This window comes from Vicia villosa, linkage group LG6 (assembly GCF_029867415.1).
Source record: "Vicia villosa cultivar HV-30 ecotype Madison, WI linkage group LG6, Vvil1.0, whole genome shotgun sequence".
Lineage (NCBI taxonomy): Eukaryota > Viridiplantae > Streptophyta > Magnoliopsida > Fabales > Fabaceae > Vicia > Vicia villosa.
In genome coordinates this window covers 102,457,478-102,478,244 of record NC_081185.1, presented here as the reverse complement: position 1 = coordinate 102,478,244, position 20,767 = coordinate 102,457,478, and the positions used below count along the sequence as shown (strand labels likewise).

The following is a 20,767-nucleotide window of genomic DNA, read 5'->3' as shown; positions in this document are numbered from 1 at the left end:
TGGGCATGTTTAAAATTATAGCCAAACTTAAACCATTTGATTTTTTTTCATTTTAAAATTTTTAATTAAATTTTATTCAAACTTTCTATAATGATGTTTTTTTTATAAAAATAATCGTACGATTTATTATAAATACGGATCAATGCTTAAAAGATGTAACATATAATTAGTATATAATTGAAACTACGTAAATATTTATGAATTGCAAAATAAATAATATTATGTTTGATATTCCAAACACATTTAAAAGTTGATAAATTCTTATAAGTTATAACTATATTAATGTTATATATCCAACTGAAAACATGGTGTGATACTTAATAATTTAGTCATTGATACATGTAATGTGAATCTAGAAAATAGAGATAATATTTATAACTTTTTACTACAACTTATAACTTTTTTTATTCCAAAGTTAAATATTTAGTTTTTCATTATAAAAATATAAGAATAAAAATTATTTTCTAATTATTTAGATATTTATTTGAGATAAAATTTATTTTGAAATTATTTAGACTTTTATAAAAAGGTTAATAAAATAAAACAAAATCAATTGAGATTTTGTAATTTTTATAAACTTATGAAATAACTAAAATTTATCTGAATTTTTTCAAATTAACTTCATAATTGTAATCATGTTAAAAATATGTTAATGGATAGTCCTGAAAATTTAATGATAAATGGTAATCATAACAAATAATGATAAAAGATAAAAATTTATTAATATAGTCAATTTTAGAAATTGAATAAACTATGATTGTTTTTATAAACGGGAATAAGTTACAAAGCATTTTAAATTTGAGATTTTATATTTATTACACTACCCAATGGAGACTAATGTGATTATTTTAAATATATGAGAATAAATATATATTATTTACCATACATAGGTTATTTCTATTTTTTTTGTTAATTGTACATATTCAAGATCTAATTACTCTATTAACATATTCATATTTTTATTATTTGTTTAATTTTTAAATATTTTAAGTATACATTAAACGTAGAAACTTTTAATATTTGACGGGAAATTGCATACATTTTAGGTTTGAAAAAATAAGCTAATATCTCAAATATGTTTAATAAATTTTATTCTCTAACTATGTTTAATTTCTTAATTAAAATTATATCATATTTAATAATTTAGTCATTCATACGTGTAATATGAATCCATATGTTTATTGTTTATACTTAAAGAGCTAAAAAAAAATTTGATGTATTATTAGCTATTTCATGGTTAACTATTATGTTTTTGAGATTAACATTGACTAAAATTTATTTGCATTTTGGTTAAATATATATGATTGATTTATATAACAGAACTTTACAAGTGATATTTGGATACATGTAATGTGAAACCTCGACCAGACCCGTGCGGTAGCACGGGTATCCTAGTTAGGCATAACAATCAGACCCAAATTCACGGAGTTCATTCTCACCTGAATCTGAGGCATGACAATCAGACCCAAATCTCCCATAATTAATAAATTAATAAACAATAATAATAATAATAATAATAATAATAATAATAATAATAATAATAATAATAATAATAATAAAATAATAATAATAATAATCCTACAACTTCTTCCGTCAAAATTTTCCGCCAAAATTTATGTATTATGCAATATTTACAGTTTATTTCTTTTATTTATATTTTAATCTGAGTGAACACATGGTTGCAAGATGTACTAAGTTGACTTCAGAATTTTAAATCAGATTATCCAATGAATATGCAAAGACTCTTAAGCTACTTCAAATCAAATAGGAAAGATTGAAATTTCTTTTTACAAATATTCTTTGTTTATATTTTGTTTCCGTGACTGCATAAAAAAAATGATAGGGAATAATATAGATTATTTAATGTCATTATTGTGAATGTGACAGAATTATGTATGTATTAAATAATATTTACATTTTAATTCAAAATAAATTTCAAGTTTGCCGTCAACAAGCGAGGAAGAAAAAACGTTAGCAAACCACATCCTATTTTTCATTGATTTATTTAGTTCAAATTTTATAATTCAATGATATAAACCAAATCAACCAAATATTATTTTTTAAATTTACTTTTACTATTCAATTTTTCAATCTTATAATATGTGGTGTAACTCTGATTTTATCGATGTTTGTAATTATTTTTTATAAACTTTGTATTTAGTAGTCAAATATAACAATTATTTTAAATTTTTTAAATTTAAAACACAATCAATATATAAAAAACATTTATATACAACTGTTTCATTTTACTCATTCTCTCTATTTCTCTCTTCCAACCATTGTCACTATCACCGTCACTGTCACAATCTCATTTTATTTTATTTTAATCTATTTACAAATCACCACCACCACTTACTTAGTCATACTCATCTTAATGAAAATATTTTTGGCTTCTAAAATAAAATTTATTTAGTTTTTTATCTTATTATTTTTTCCACTAGTATTATTTGCTGTTAAACAAAATATAAGTATTTGTTATGAAGTTAAAATATTTTTAATTAAATAACTCAATTTTTATTAATTTGTTACAGAATTTAGTTTTTTTATCCTTCTATAATTTATTTCCATGTCTTACTAATATTTTTGTTCATTTATTTATTATTTTTCCCTTTTTTGTTTATTACATTTGTCTATTTTTTATTTATTTTATTTTTGAATTCTAATACTTACATATATAACTCAAGTCGATTAATAAAAATTAGACGTGTACATGGTTTTTTTTTACAATTTTACACTTTTCAATTTTTTTACAATCATATTAAAAAAATTTCATACTATACAAAACATTAAATTGTTTGACATTTTTATAATAAAAACATTCTATATGAAATACTTAAATAAATTAAATAAAATTTTAAGTATGTGTTTATTAATAATAATTCAATAAATTTTCCTATATATCGCACGGGTTGACGGCTAGCAATAAATTATAATCTTAAAAGTTTTTCTATCAAACTTTTCCGCCAAAAACTATAATAAACAATATTCATAATTAATATAATAAAATTAAACTGTAAAACTTAATTAAATAAAACAGCTCCACATCACACGTTTATAGCTACTTAGTTAAATAAAATTTTCAATTACTTAATTAATTAACAAAAAAATCAAAAAGCTCACACATTTCCTAATTTTAATAACCATTATCAACCGTAAAATGCCATCCTCTATAGTTCCAATTACTTAACTAAATAGAATAACCACAAGTCCATTACGCACATCACATTATCAATTATTTAATTTAATTTTAAAAAAAAATAAAATAACTCCTATAGTATTTCTTCTTTCATTTTGAAGGTCAATTATGGTTTCAAGTTTTCCATCATATTTAATAAATAATAATATTAATATAGAGAATAGTAAATAATATCTAACTCTGATAACAATATTTGATAGATAATAATATTAATATATAAAATTCTAAACAATATTTTATTTAACCATAATAATAATTAATTTTTTTTTCATATATTAGGTTTTTTCGTTGTCTCTACTAATCACAATTCCATTAACTTATTTTATTAGACATTTATATTAAATAAAATATAATTAATTTTATTATGACTGTGTAAAAATTAATTGTACTATCACCATTTAAATCTATGAGTCATACAAAGAGCAAAGAAAGAGCATGTGATTTATTAAAACTAGAGCATCAACAATGCACTGCTCATCGTGAATATTTACTCAAACTTTGAGTATGATAATTCATCATGAGACTGATCCAAAACTTTTACCACAAAACACTCAGCAGACAAAATAAGGTTGTTAAAATCTCGATTTAAAATCTAAATTTTATAGATTTCACGTTTTTAGGTCAGCATTTCATGTTAAAGCGCAAGTAAAAACCGTTTTAAGTAAAATCCTATTCTAAAACAATTTAAATGATTTAAACCCTTTTATTTTACTTTGAGATATGCTCATAAATTTTATCTTTCATCTAAATGCTATAATTTTCAACACATAACCTACCTAAGTATGCTCGAATTTCATTTTATTGAAATTTATTTTATTAAGCTCTACAAATTTTATTATTTTACCATTTAATTTTTTTTCTCCCGTTAAAAATATATGTGTTAGAGGACCCATTGTATTATTTACCATATATAAATTTTCATTTTATGTTATATAGTTACTATTCTATTTACTTTTTTTTCATTTTTCTTATGTGTTCTAATGATACTTTTGTTTTTATCTTTTAATCACTTTTTCGTATAAGCTTTTATCAAGAAAATTATCCTATTATTTATATTATTACAGAGTGATGTGTTCATCTTGGGGAAGATGATGAATGCACATTGGCGGCAAAGATGTATTGAAATCTGTATATAGAATCATTGAATCGGATAGATTACATATGTTTATATATTGGACCTAATGTAGTATAAGCCCATTTAGCCATACAAGCCCATAGTGAATATAATGTGACTAAAGCCTAATATAATATTAATTGTATTCTAATAGCCCCCCATAAGCTAGGAGTAAATAGAATGCAGACCTAGCTTAGAGAGATTATCAAGGAAAGGCGTTGTGTCCAAAGGTTTTGTGAAAACATCTGCAAGTTGTTGCAGTGAAGTAACCGGCAGGAGATGAAATAGGCGTTCTTGTAGCTTTTCCCTTACTAAATGACAGTCGAGGTCTATATCTTTTGTACGTTCATGGAAGGATGAATTACTTGCAATGTGTCTGGAGGAAGCATTGTCGCAGTACAAGTTGGCAGGTGTATGAAGAGGTATCTTGAGGTCCTGTAGAAGGTTCGTGATCCACTGAATTTCACATACCGTTGTTGCCATGGATCGATATTCAGCTTATGTGGAACTTCGTGAAACCGTTGGTTGTTTCTTTGATTTCCATGAGACTAGAGATTGTCCTAAGTAGATGCAATACCCTGTGATGGATCGTCTAGTGTCGGGGCAGGTTGCCCAGTCCGAGTCTGAGAAAGCCTTGATTTGTAGGTGTTGTTTGCTTGAAAAGAAAATGCCCTGTGCAGGTGTATTTTTACGATATCGAAGAACACGCAGGGCAGCCTCGTAGTGAATGTCAGTAGGTGTTTGCATATGTTGGCTTAGTTGCTGGACAGCATAAGCGATATCTGGACGCGTGTTGAGAAGATATATGAGTTGGCCCACGAGCCTTCTGAATTTGGTTGGGTCAGTCATTGTGATGCCTTTAGTTGCTGAGAGTCTTGTGTCTCGAGCCATGGGCGTTTTAGCCGGTTTACAAGCAAGAAGACCAGCTGAAGATAGCAAATCGAGGGTGTATTTTCGTTGGTTGATATTGATGCTTGTGGTGTTCCTTGCAACTTTTATGCCCAAAAAATACTTCAATGGTCCAAGGTCCTTCAAGTGAAAGTGTTGATGCAGAATTTGTTTTGTTTTGTTGATGATTTGAATGTCATTTCCTGCAATCAAGAGATCATCTACATAAATTAGAATAAAGGTAAAGGATTCTGCAGAATTATAAAAGAATAATGAATGGTCACAAGCACATTGTTTGTAGTTATTGGTGAGAAGAACTTTAGACAACTTCTCAAACCACTACCTGCTGGATTGTTTTAATCCATAGAGTGATTTCAGAAGTTTACAAACTTGGTTTGGTGAAGAAGTAGTCATTCCTTGGGGCAAGTTCATGTATACTTCCTCATCCAAGTCACCATGTAAAAAAGCATTGTGTACATCCATTTGAAATAAGCTAAGATTTAATGAGGCAGCAAGAGCAAGGATAATTCTTACAGTTGTTAATTTGGCTACAGGGGAAAAAGTGTGAAAAAAATCGATACCTTCAATTTGTTTGAAGCCTTGAGCAACAAGTCTTGCCTTGTGCCTTTCTAAAGAGCCATCAGAATTATATTTGGTTCTGAAAACCCACTTACAACCTATTGTTTTCTTACCTGGGGGCAGAGTGGTGATGATCCAAGTTTTGTTTGATGTTAAAGCTTGAATTTCATCAGCCATGGCCTGAATCCAGTGAGGATGAGCACTCTAGGTATACTTGGACTTTCCTTATGCATGCTAAATCTGAAACAAGACAACATATCCAAAACTTTCTTAATTTCTGTAAAACTCAATTTTCATGCAATGTTAAAATCATAAGCTCTGATACCATATTACAGAGTGATGTGTTCATCTTGGGGAAGATGATGAATGCACATTGGCGGCAAAGATGTATTGAAATCTGTATATAGAATCATTAAATCGGATAGATTACATATGTTTATATATAGGACCTAATGTAGTATAAGCCCATTTAGCCATACAAGCCCATAGTGAATATAATGTGACTAAAGCCCAATATAATATTAATTATATTCTAATATATATTGATAAATTATTAATATTTTTTTATTATTTTTATGTTTCAAATGCAATTTATTTATTATCAATTATTTAAATAAATCCGTGCATGGCACGGGTGTACTGACTAGTTCACTATATATTTGTTTTAGTTCACTGATTTGATTAGAAAATATTAATTAGGCATAACAATCAGACCCAAATTCACGGAGTCCATTCGCACCTGAATCTGAGGCATGACAATCAGACCCAAATCCACGGAGTCCATTCGCATCTGAATCTGAGTTAACGGGTGAAAATTCGTATATTTATTTATTTATATATATTTTGTGGAAAGTTGTAGAAAAATTGTAAGAAAAATGTATTTTATGTATTTTACGGCGAGTTTGGGTGAAAAAATCCAAACCCAACGGGTGTGGCGTGTGGGTGAATATTTTTTGGGTTCGGGTGGTGATTGAGGTACGAGTTTGAATAGTGTGAAATCCGCACCGACCCGACTTGTTGTAATTTCTAAAGCTTATTATAGATTAATAATAGTATTATGATTATTGTTACGTCATTTTCAGCATCACTATTTTTTCATTGAAAAAGAAAAAATTTAATATTTTCATTAGTAGTATAATTTTTTCTCTCATAAACCAAGTTTTAATGACTATTTCATTATTTTCCCTCTAAAATTAGGGCGTTATTATATGCTTTTTTAGTAATAACTACATAGTACAACAATATCAATCCAACTTTTTTATTGATTACACAAAATTAATTATATGAATCAAACTGATGTTTGTTATGAATGGATATTAAGAAGTATTCTACTCTTTAACGTTATCGTGCTGATGTAGTTGAAGATTTAGTAAAGAAAGTTTTAAAAAAATCATCACCTTTGTTACTTATTGAGCGGATGTAAATTCTATTGACATGATTTTTATTCGTTATACCAACTATTAACCTTATGATTTTAATTATAGCAATCGGTGCAACTATCTCTTCAAAATCTATGTTTTTTCTTTGCAATTTTCTTTTAATAATTAATCGAGTCTTATATTTGATTTTTTATTATTGGGATTTGCTTTTACTTTATAAACTCATCTTACACCAATCAGTTTCTTTCCTGCCGGTGGATCAACTAGCTTTCGAGTATTATTTTTCTCAATCGATTCCAACTCTTCCTTTATAGCACAAATTCATTTTGGATCACTCAAGGTCTCATCCGTCTTAACGGGTTCGGTTTCGACCATAAGTGCAAAATGGACGAAATCACCATCATCATTGACTTCGTTGCCTCAGAACATCTCACAATCTTGCAGTCTTTTGGGCAAACCTCTTTTCCTTGTTGATCTTCTAATGTTCTCTTCCTTTCGGGCTTCGACATGTGTCGTTTCCGCACTTCCCAATTCTGCAAAATATGAAATTTCGAAGGTGTAACCGGTTACAGCTTTATGGTAACTAGTTACAGACTGCTGGTAACCAACGTCTCAATCACAAATTTGCAAAATTGTAATTACTTCAACTCATCAATCACAATGTCTCGGTTGATCATAATCCTCCTGTCTGCAGCATCATATAATTTGTAACCTCATATGGAATGATACCCAAGAAGAGTCATCAATTCACCCTTATCGTCCAGCTTCTTTCTAAGTTATCCTAGAATATGTCGATATGCTATGGAATCGAAAACTCTTAAATGGTTCAGATTTGGTTTGAACCCAAACCATGCCTCTTCTAGTGTTATCTTCTCAAAATTCTCTGTTGGACACCTATTCAACAAATAGGAAGTTGTGGATACAACTTCTCCCCCATAACTCTTTCGACAAGTTCTTCCCTTCCCACATGCTTCTCACCATGTTCATAATTGACTGATTCTTTCTTTCGGCAACACTGTTTTGATGCGATGTATAAGGTGGTACTACCTCATGTACCATCCCTTATTAATTATAATACTTTCCAAAGTCATTTGAGACATATTAACCTCCCCTATCTGTTTTGAGAACTGAGTTTGTGACCGCTTTGCTGCTCAACCATGGACTTTAACTTCTTAAACACTTCAAATACCCCATCCTTTCTCTTGATTAGATACATCCATAAATTTTTACTATAATCGTCGATATTGTGACAAAATATTTATTGCCACCAACCGAATCAACTTACATAGGCCCTCACGCATCGGAATACACCACCTCAAGGAGATGCTTGGTTCTTTAACCTGCATCATTGCTGAATTTACCCTTGTGTTGCTTCGCTTACACACACTTTTCATAAATTGCAGCTGGTATGTTGATGATTGGCAATCTGAATACTATTTTGTTCTTTTGCAATGCCTTGAGATCTCTAAAATTGAGATGCCCAAGACGGTAGTGTCATATCCATTCTTCTCGACTAGCCGCTATAGCAAGACACCTATGCTCCATAACCTTCAGCTCAACCTTGAAAGTTCTATTGGCAGTCATAGAAGCTTTAAGAATCAAAACCGTGTTTGCATCCATAACGCGCAGAGTCTTATTGGCCAATACTTAAAAGGTTACATTTGATTCTAGAAATTTACAATACATCTTTGATCAAGGAATACCCACCATTCCCCTCATGATCAAAACATCACCGGTACCATCGGTCGCTAAAGTGGTGTCATATGTGAATTTCACTTTATTCTTCATGCCTTGATTGATTTTGACAAACCAATCCTTCCTCACCATCATATACGTTGAAAAACAAAATCCAAATACCATTCTTTGTTGCATTGAACTTTTTCTCTCCCAGTCACCATAACATTTTCTTCTGCGTGTAACTGACGGTTGTCTTTACGTAACCAGTTAAAACACATTTCGGTAGCGTTCTCGAAAATGTTGTTGTTGCTATCCCGCAGCTTATTGCTGCATTCACCTTTCGTGATCATGACAGAGTGTGTTATCATCATCAAACTCTTGTCTTGTGACCTTGGCTACATCTGCTTGAGGTTCTTTCTTATTCACATTACAATCTCTTGCATAATTACCAAACTTTTGACAATAGTAGCATTGCATCAGGCTCTTGTCAAACTTTCCCTTTTAACCTCTAATGTTGTTTTGATCACCATTCTTGTTGCAGCTGCTCTCACTCTTTTGACAAGTCAAATTTTTTGAATTTTAAGACTCTCTTCCACCAAAATTCTGAAAATTTCCTTTACTATTCATGAAGCATTTTTCTTTCGACTTCTTATTTCTTTCTTCCACCCTTTGCTCATGAGCCTTAAGAGAGCTTTGAATCTCCTTTTTGCTCATAGTTACAAGATATTTCGATTCCTTAATCGCCACCACAATGTTGTCAAATCTTGCCATCAAAGAACACAATAATTTCGATACAACATTCTGCTCAGTAACAGTTTCTCCACATGACTTAATTTGGTTCATCAATCAAGTAATTCTTGTCATGTAATTGTTGATTGTCTTCTTTTCCTCCATTTGAATTAATTCGAGTTGACGTCTGTGAGTTTGTAACCTCCCCACCTTCACATTGTCAGCCCGTACATTTTCCTTTTTCAAGATCTCCCACGCTTGCTTTGACGATTCACAATCACCAATTTTCTCAAAGTTGTCGCCATCCACACATTGATGGATAAAAAACAACGCTTTGTAATCTTTTGTCTTCTCTTACTTATGTGTTGCTCGCTGTGCATCTATTACACTTTCGACTAAGGGACTCACCCCATTTTTGATTACTTCAAAAACATCTTGGTAACCAAACAACACCTTGTTGCTTGCACCATTTGTCGTAATTCTTCGCATCACGGAGGGGTAGGTTTGTAGGACTCTATCATTGGAGACATAATTCTTGTTGCACTCTAGATGTTAGGTGGATCGAATTAAGCTATTGATGCCAAATGTTATAATTTTTTTGACCGAATGCCAAATGTTAAAACTTAGAATCACTCTTTTGAAAACAATGGAGGGTTTGAATGTGGAGAGTGATAGAGAGAAAAAAGATAAAGGAGAACTAGAGAGAGATAATTGAGGGTACAAATTTTCTATTTCATTTCATTAACAATAACAATCATATCTCTAAAGTATAAATACAACTGATATAAATACAAGTGATTGGAATACAAAACAACAAGTCAATTAAGAGAAAAAACAAAAACTCGAACCGGTTACACAAAATCTGTAACCGATTACAGCTAATAATACAAAAAATAACTAACGGTGATAACCAATTACTGTATATGCGTACCCAATTATGCTAACTTCAAAAATAATTTTTCCTAATTTATTTTGATGTCTATAACCTATTACAGTCAGTTAGGGGTGCTCGCGGTGCGGTTTGGGCGGTTTTGACGAAAAAAATCACCCGAACCGCAAGAGAAAAAACAGTGCGGTTTGGTTTGGTTTGGTTGGCTTTTAAAAAAAATCCGAACCAAACCAAACCAAACTAATGCGGTTTGGTTCGGTTCGGTTGGTTCGGTTTTTTACAAATATTTTATTGAGCCATACATACACATATAGATGATAACATAATTTTGTATTTATACATTCATACACTATCAAATAACAACAAAACTCGTCATATTTTGACAATAATTTTCCATTTAATATGTAAAAATTAAATTAGACAAAAGTGGAATATTAAACATAAAATAATAGCATAAAACAATATAAAAATTATTATAACGAAACAGAAAAATAGAAGAGACGAAAGATTAGTGAAAGTGAAAAAGAAAAAAGTGTTGACACTTGAGAGATTAGAGAAGAAGATACGCGATAAAAACAAAATTGAAATACGAAATATTTACATAAAAATGAGAAGGTGAAAAAGAAAGAATATAAGAGAGTGGAGATTATAGAAGAAGAGGGAAGATGTATGTGGCAAAGAAGGTGCGATAATGTTATTAGAGATTTTAGAAGATCGGGACTGAAATTATATGTGTAAGGATGAGAAAATTGTTCGTAATCATAATGCTCATGTATAATAAGTTTAAATTTGGGTTGGATGTGAGTTAGTAAAATTTAGGTTGTAACATAGTGCGGTTTGATTCGGTTTGGTTCGGTTTACAAAATACAAACCGCAAACCGAACCGAACCGTGCGGTTTTGTAAAAACTGACCCAAACTAATCCGAACCAAATGCGGTTTTTTGCGGTTTCGGTTTGGTTTGGTTTGGTTTGCGGTTTTCTATTGGGTTGGTTTGGTTTTGATCACCCCTACAGTCAGTGTTATTCGGTTAGAATAACTCAAAAACTCTTAACAATTCTCAATAGACAAATTTAGAATGATATTGAAAAAAAATTGTAGGAATATAGGCTCCACGGTTGCCTACTTTCACTAATAATAAAATAACTGGGGTTTGCCGCCAATACATGTGGAATATTGTCTTGTCTTACATTTTTAAAAGAAGACCATTTAAAAATAAATGAAAATGAATGACATAAACAAGCACCAATACATGTGGAAATTAGGAAAGTATAACTGAACGACATGTTGCAAGCACCGATACATGTGTAAGTTAGGAACATTGCCAACAGATCTCATGTATTAACAACCGATGCAATTCCAACGTCAACCAAAAACATGTCAAGCACACAACTATGGGAACATAATGCTACTCATATTTTAACAAAATAGTATGTTTTTAAAATAAAATTTTATGTCTGTTTTAAATAGTACAGCTTTTACGTTTTCTTCATGTCTATTTCCGGTGATTCTAAAAGAATGGAGTCTCAAAGATCCCATAACCAACTTCATGTTATTTTTCTTCCATATCCAACCCCTGGACATATGATTCCAATGATAGACACTGCAAGACTATTTGCCAAACATGGTGTTAACGTTACCATTATCACCACACATGCCAATGCTTCAACCTTCCAAAGATCCATAGACAGTGACTTCAATTCAGGATACTCCATCAAAACTCACCTCATTCACTTCCCTTCAGCTCAAGTTGGTCTCCCTCATGGTGTTGAAAATATCAAAGATGCCACTTCCTTTGAAATGTTTGGTAAAATCAGTCGTGGATTATCGATGCTCCAAGATCCAATTGAGCTTCTGTTTCAAGATCTTCAACCCGATTGCATAGTCACTGATATGATGCTTCCTTGGACTGTGGAAGCAGCTGCAAAACTAAACATTCCAAGGCTTTACTATTACAGCTCAAGCTATTTCTCCAACTGTGCATCTCATTTTATCAGAAAGTATAGACCTCATGATGATTTAGTTTCTGATACACAAAAATTTACTATTCCTTGTTTGCCTCATACCATTGAGATGACACCTTTGATGCTAGCTGATTGGATTAGGACTAAGAACTCAGCAACAGGCTCTTTCGGTGCAATATTTGGCCCAATATTTGAATCGGAGAAAAGAAGCTATGGAACACTATACAATAGTTTTCATGAACTTGAAAGTGATTATGAGAAACTTAATAAAACTACAATAGGAATCAAATCTTGGAGTGTGGGGCCAGTTTCAACTTGGATTAACAAAGATGATGATAATAATTCCAATAGAGGAGACATTGGAAAAGAGGGAGAATTGTTAAATTGGCTTAATACTAAGCCAAATGAGTCTGTTTTGTATGTAAGTTTTGGAAGCCTTACTAGGCTTTCTCATGAACAGATTGTGGAAATAGCCTATGGACTTGAAAATTCAAGTCATAATTTCATTTGGGTTGTTAGAGAAAAGGATAAAGATGAGGATGTAGAAGGTTTCTTACAAAGTTTTGAGGAAAGGATGAAAGAAAGCAACAAGGGGTATATCATATGGAACTGGGCACCACAGCTTGTGATATTGGATCACCCTGCAACAGGAGGGATAGTTACTCACTGTGGTTGGAACTCAATTCTTGAAAGCTTGAGTGTTGGTTTGCCAATGATCACATGGCCTATGTTTGGTGAGCAATTTTACAATGAGAAGTTGGTTGTTGATGTTTTGAAAATTGGAGTTTCTGTTGGATCAAAAGTGAACAAGTTTTGGCTTAGCATTGGTGAAGATGTAGTGGTGAGAAGGGAAGATATTGCCAAGGCTGTTGAGATTTTGATGGGAAGTGGCCAAGAGAGCAAAGAAATGAGGATTAGAGCAAAAAAGCTTGGGGATGCTTCCAAGAGGACTATAGAGAAAGATGGAGACTCTTACAACAACTTGATTCAGTTGATTGATGAGCTGAAATCATTGAAAAAGTCTAAAGCAAATGGTGAGAAATAAGATTAGGTAATTGAAATGAATGAGTAATCTTGGTACTTCAGGAAGTGTACTGCTATGGTTATAAAAGAAGTTAGTTTTTTTTTCTTGTTTTACTAAGCAATTTTCATATTAAGCTAAGAGAAAGATTTTAAGTAGAATTCAATTTTGTTGTTTACACTGTAAGGTTGTAACCAGAATCAAATAAACCTGACTCCATTGGGGCATTTCGTTGAACAACATGTGGTTACCTCTCAATAAGAAAACCTAGCAATGCAAAAACAAATGCAAAACAATTTGTATTGCAGAGATTTTTTACGCATGCATACACAAGCTGATTAAAAGAAGGCATTTGATCATTCATGCTTGTATGTTGTTATTTCAATCACTTATTATGAAGAATAATATTTCCTATTAATTATGATAAATACCATTGATCTTATTCCATTATAGTTTAGAGGAAGTGAGTTTTATACCCGAGAATTTGAAAGAGATCTTTTCCCAAAAGATACTGAATGAACTGCTTTGTTGGGAGCTAAGAAAACGAAAGAATGATAAAAAATAAATAAATGTAATAGGCTTTACTTAATGAGCCTCATAATAATATTACAAATTGTTGTTTACAATCTGTTTTGACACGCCACATGTTCAATAAATAGGAGATCCAATCATCACTCTGAACTCACCACCCCAACTAGATGTCGAGGGCATAATGCAACCAAATTCTAGATCCCCGTACTTTTTTTTCCCGATAAGCTTAGATCCCCATACCTGATCCACTCCATAGACCTCTAACCATCTTTGGATACTATCTAACGACCTCCTGCATTTTACGATGGAACTTGAGTATTAGAGTGTTAATCTTAGAGGTCCACTCCAACGCTGTCGTACTAGAAATTTGTTCCACCGCCCCAATGTTTAACCTCACCAGTTAACTAAAGATTTCTAGTTTCATAACAAATTTAACTAAAGATTTCTAGTTCCATTATGAAACATTGGCGCTGTATGTGGAAACTCAATTTGCACCGTGCCCTTTAGCCTCAGTCGAGAGCAATTGTTCTTGGCTTAACCTAAATAGTCCCACTTTGTTTGAGAATCGAGGCTAGAGATAGTTTACACATAACACCCACACTTCTTCACCCAACAAAGTGCCTTTTTTAAAGGACAAAGCTGTGAGGTTCTCACACCCAAAGTAAATAATACATCATAGCCGTAGTGGCACAAACTCGAGATCGACCGGAACATTAGTGTCATATGACTTTACCATACTATTCGACTACACAGTAATTTGACGATTGTCCTATTAGTTCTGAGGTCCCCTCCCAGCCCCGTAACAGACTGACACACTTATTCTTTGCTCCGACACTCTCCGGTGCATCATTACTGCCCCTTTGCTACACAATTAACATATCCTTCCCCAAATTCATTATGTCATGCTATGTTGGTGGTATTCTAGAGGTGGTATGTTATAAATTATAGTGTTGCAGAATTCTGTAGAAGAAAACTGGTTTTTGACACTTTTTGCACTATACTTCTACTGGTGGAAGATATGCTTTAAAACTGCACCGGACACTTTTCTCACTATACTTCTACTGGTGGAAGATATGCTTTAAAACTGCTATTTTATTGAATTCACTACCAACTGCTCTATCTTTCTTAACATTACAAAGTCTTTATGTAGGCTTGAATCAAAACTGACTTAGAAGACAATAAGATGTTAATTAAGATGAGGACTCTTTGGTTCTCTCAATCTTAATGATACAATTCTAACATAAAGACAATCATTATAATGTGATGGTTACACTTCTTTCATAATGCTCACTAATAGTGGTGGTTACAACACATTAATTTTAACACTCCCCCTTAATGTGTTGCTCTTTAACTCCCATTGCTTCTCTAAGTTGCTGAAATCTTCCTCTTGGTAGTGCTTTAGTAAAAATGTCTGCAAGCTGCTCTTCTGAATTGCAAAACACTAACTGCACATCGCCATCTTCGATCACACTTCGAATGAAGTGGTGCTTTATATTAATATGTCTTGTTCGACTGTGGAAAACGGGATTCTTCGCCATGGCTATTGCTGATTTATTGTCACAGTGAGGCAGCAGACTTTCTTCTTGCTTTTCTCCGATATCTTCAAGTATTCTTCTCAACCACAATGATTGTTGTGTAGCCAAACCAGCTGCCATATATTCTGCTTCAGCTGAAGATTGCGCTACAGTGTCTTGTTTCTTCGAACACCAAAAAATTACTCCTGAACCCAGGATGAACACATAACCAGAAGTGCTTTTCATGTCATCAACACTTCCAGCCCAATCACTGTCACAGTAGCCTTTAATTTCGAGTTTAGAATTTTTTTCAAACCTGATTCCATGCTCCATGGTTCCCATGACATACCTTAGAACTCGTTTTGCTGCTCCAAGATGTAAATGACTTGGTTTACTTATGAACCTTGAGAGTAAACTAGCAGCAAATATTAAGTCGGGTCGTGTAGCTGTTAGATAAAACAAGCTTCCAACCAAACTTCTATACATGCTTGCATCTACTAATCTTCCACCATCTTCCTTCTTTAATTTTTCATTCACCACTAAAGGAATATCAACAGGTTTGCAGTCTTTCATACCAAACTTTTCCAATATATTTTCAGCATATCTCCTTTGACAAATAAAAACTCCATATTCATCTTGGTAAACCTCAATACCAAGAAAATGATGCAGCAAGCCAATATCACTCATCTCATATTTTTTCATCATTTCTATTTTAAAATTTTCAACCATTTTCTTGTTGTTACCCGTATACACCAAATCATCAACATAAAGGGCAACAAGAAGGATATCATCTTTACCTTGATGCTTCACATACAAGGTATGCTCACTCTGACTTCTTTGAAATCCTTGTTGAATGAAGTAGCTGTCAATTTCACTATACCACGCTCTAGGGGCTTGTTTCAACCCATAGAGAGCTTTCTTCAACTTGTAAACTTTTTCTTCTTGGCCTTTAGTCACAAAGCCTTGAGGTTGCTGCACATATACCTCTTCTTTTAATTCTCCATTCAGGAAAGCTGACTTCACATCAAGTTGGTACAGGTTCCACCCTTTCTGAGCTGCTAATGCAATAACTGTTCGTACCGTATCCAATCTTGCAACTGGGGAAAAAGTTTCACTATAGTCAATTCCAGGCTGGTTTGCATAGCCTTTTACTACCAATCTAACCTTGGCTCTTTGAATTGACCCATCTGGATTATGCTTTAATTTGTACACCCACTTTACTCCAATAGCTTCTTTGTCATTTGGCTTTTCAACTAGCTGCCATGTTTTGTTTTTCTCAATGGCATTTATCTCTTCTTGCATCGCATTCCTCCAAACATCTTCTTTGATTACTTCATCAAAATTTTCTGGTTCCACAACACAATAGTTACATCTTGCATAAATATCACTCAAATCCTTCAATTTTATTGGAGTTCAGCTGGGTGATGATGAACTTGAACTTGGTGAACTTGGAGAGGACGAGGAACTTGGTGTACATGGGGCTGGTTGCTCATTCTCAGGTGCTGAATTTTGTTGTTGTAATATGATTGCAAGGACTGTTTTCTCCTTCATTTTGTCTTCTTCCCAATTCCAAGAAGCATTCTCATCAAATACAACATCTCGACTAATGATCACCTTGTTTGTCTTCAAGTTGTAAAGTCTATAGCCCTTTGACATGGAACTATAGCCAATAAAGACACATCTCTCACTTGTTTCTTCCAGCTTTGTCCTCTTTTGTTTTGGAATTTGAGCATAGCAAACACATCCAAAAAATTTAAGATGGTTCACCGACGGTGTTCTTCCACTCCAAGCTTCAAATGGAGTCTTTTTCCACACGACCTTTGTTGGACACCTGTTCATCAAATACACAGCAGTGTTAACGGTCTCGGGCCAAAAGGTTTTAGGTAAACCTTTCTCAAGTAGCATAGATTTCGCCATCTCCATCACAGTTTGGTTCTTTCTTTCAGATACACCATTTTGCTGAGGTGTATAGCCAACAGTGAGCTGTCTTTCAACACCTTCATCTTCACAAAATTTGTGAAATTCATTTGAGGTGTACTCCTTTCCTCGATCACTTCTCAGCATCTTTATAAATCTACCACTTTGTTTTTCCACTAATGCTTTAAACTTCTTAAAGATTACAAACGCTTCAAATTTTTGTCTCATGAAATATACCCAAGTCATGCGGGTAAAGTCGTCAATAAATAAGATAAAGTACCTGTTTTTTCCATGAGACAAAGTATTCATAGGACCACACACATCTGTGTGTACAAGTTCCAACACTTGTTTGGCTCTCCATGCACTTTCCTTTGGAAATGGTTGCCGGTGGTGTTTGCCAAGGACACATCCTTCACACACACCAGATTTTTCTTCAATTCTTGGTAGCCCATACACCATCTTCTTTTGATAGAGTAACTTGAGACTTTCATAATTCAAATGCTCAAGTCTCCTGTGCCATAAACACGAGTCATTCTCTTCTCTGGCCATCATGCTTACATTTTTCTCATAGTTGAAAGATAGTGGAAAGCTCCTGTTGCTAGTCATCTTCACAATGGCAACACTTCTTCTTTCTGAGTCAAAAATTCTGCACTCTCTATTCTCAAAGTTTAGAGAATAGCCGTGCTCCAGAAGTTGTCCAATGCTAAGCAAATTTTCGTCTAATTCTGGCACATAAAGCGTGTCATGTATGACTTTGCTTCCTCGCTTTGTGGTGACTCCAATGCTTCCTTTCCCTTTCACTTCGACATGTTCTCCATTGCCCAATTTAACTTTTGAGCCAAATGAAGAATCAATGTTTATAAATGCTTCCTTCTGTCCGGTCATATGGTTGCTACAGCCGCTGTCCAAATACCAAACATTTTTACCTTCTTCATGCAATGCTTTTTGACAAGCAAAAAACAAATTTCCTTCATCAGATTCTCCTTCTGCGTACGAAGCATGTTGCTGATTTGCAAGACGACAATCCTTTTGAAGGTGCTCGAATCTCTTGCAATTGTGACATTGCGGTTTTCCTTTGTTCCAACATTCCTTCTCGTCATGAGTGTCGCTGTTACAAATTCTGCACCATTTGTTTGATGCTTCATTCCATCTTCCGCCATTTGCGCCTCTTCCAGATCTGCCACGTTGGTTTCGACCTCTGCCTCTGCCTCTTCCAAATCTTCCACCTCTAGAAGACTCACCTCTAGTTTGTATTTGGGGCTTATTTTCACCATTGTTGGACTGAATGTTGAGTTTAGATTGAAAGGCACTCTCAATTGATTTTTCAGAATGTCGTAACATCCTTTGCTCGTAGGATCTCAAAGACCCCATCAACCCTTGAACAGTCAAGGTTGATAGATCCTTGGTTTCTTCTATCACACCCACCATTGGGTCAAATCTTACTGTCAAACTAATCAGAATTTTGTCAACAATTCTGCGATCTTCTATCGTATCACCATGCGACTTCATCTGATTCAACAACTCGGAGATTCTGTTGAAGTACTCATTCAGGCTCTCGTTCTCCTTTATCCTTTCATTTTCATAAATCTCTCTTAAGAGATTGAAGCTTTACCGTTCGCACCTTTGAGTCTCTTTCGAACTCTTGTTGTAGGATACTCCAGGCTTCTTTCGATGTTTTAGCTCTCATAATCCTTGGGAAAATGGATATAGAGACTCCTCTTTGAATCATTCTGAGAACTCCAGCATCTGTGATCTTCTTCTTCTTCAACTCTTCAAGCCGTTGGCTTGATTCTTCAGCTTTTTCTTTTGATTTTTCAGCCTCTGTTGGTGCCGGTTCTTCATATCCGATTTTGACATACTCTAGAACATCCAAAGATGTGAATAGAGTCTCCATTTTAACAGTCAAAAAATCATAGTTCTCTCCTTCAAATAGAGGAACTTTGACATTGCTGTAAGTTGCGGAAGGGTTGTTTGTAAAGGCCATAATTTTTGTTGTTTTTGTTGGGGCTGCAAGGATCTGCAGCTCTGATACCACTCTGTTGGTGGTATTCTAGAGGTGGTATGTTATAAATTATACTGTTGCAGAATTCTGCAGAAGAAAACTGGTTTTTGACACTTTTTGCACTATACTTCCACATGTGGAAGATATGCTTTAAAACTGCACCAGACACTTTTCTCACTATACTTCTACTGGTGGAAGATATGCTTTAAAATTGCTATTTTATTGAATTCACCACCAACTGCTCTATCTTTCTTAACATTACAAAGCCTTTATATAGGCTTGAATCAAAACTGACTTAGAAGACAATAAGATGTTAATTAAGATGAGGACTCTTTGGTTCTCTCAATCTTAATGATACAATTCTAACATAAAGACAATCATTATAATGTGATGGTTACACTTCTTTCATAATGCTCACTAATAGTGGTGGTTACAACACATTAATTTTAACATGCTATAACAAATCATAGCCCCGAACCACCTACTTCAGACCAAAACAAGATTAACGTATCGCATGTTATTGATTTGATCAACTTCACTAACTATCTTTCAAGGTCATCTAATTATGCGATCCGTATGAAGATGCTGCAGCTACCAAATTTTAAACTAGATCTGCCAACCATGATTGGAATTTGGAGTTGCGTCTTTCACAACATCCCTGCTGAAACAGACTGAAATAGACTGCATAACCAATTGATAGAAAAACAAAACGCAGAGACTCATGACAATTCACTCCGGCTCTATGTTTTTGCATAGTTCAAGTGTCTTATTCTTCACCTTACATTCAAAGATGTTATATTTAATGAAAACAACTTTTGTGTTTCAGGATTAGTTATCGGTATCACTACATAGAAAGCTTTCTCCTTAAAACCGTCCAGATATTCGTATAATCCTTAATAATATCTCTTAGACTAACACGTCGTAGATCATAAAGTTGTATGTATTCATGCTTGTGTGTTTGTTTCACTTCCGCCTTAAAGTATAATTATAGTTTTTTAATCTTATTAAGGTAATTGTAACATGTAAGTCCCCATTGTAATGTGATTAAAGAAGTGCATAAAAGTATGGAAGACTTAATACCTACCCACATGAAAAATAGCTATTCATGGAAACTACATCCAATGCATTAGACATTATTGTAATAGGTAATTTGATGGTAGGAGCCAAAGAAGTTAGGTCACTTTTTGTGTAATTTAGACACGATGCAAGCATGATAGATGTGGAAGTTTGGAACATTGCCACCACGCCTCATTTCATTATACAATTCCAACCTCAACCAAAAACATGTCGTGCACTACTATGAGAACATACGTCTGCTCATATTTTAATCCAAAAAACTTATGTGTCTGTTTTAAATAGTACCACTTTT

General features: G+C 33.3%; 1 protein-coding gene across 1 annotated transcript; it reads left to right on the top strand.

The window, feature by feature from the left end:
• The first annotated feature begins 11,860 nt into the window (after positions 1-11,860).
• On the top strand, positions 11,861-13,680 carry LOC131609440 (soyasapogenol B glucuronide galactosyltransferase-like). The gene has a single exon (XM_058881131.1). It carries the CDS (start codon positions 11,941-11,943, stop codon positions 13,456-13,458), a length of 1,518 nt encoding a protein of 505 aa, XP_058737114.1. The 5' UTR covers positions 11,861-11,940; the 3' UTR covers positions 13,459-13,680.
• The last annotated feature ends 7,087 nt before the right edge of the window (positions 13,681-20,767 follow it).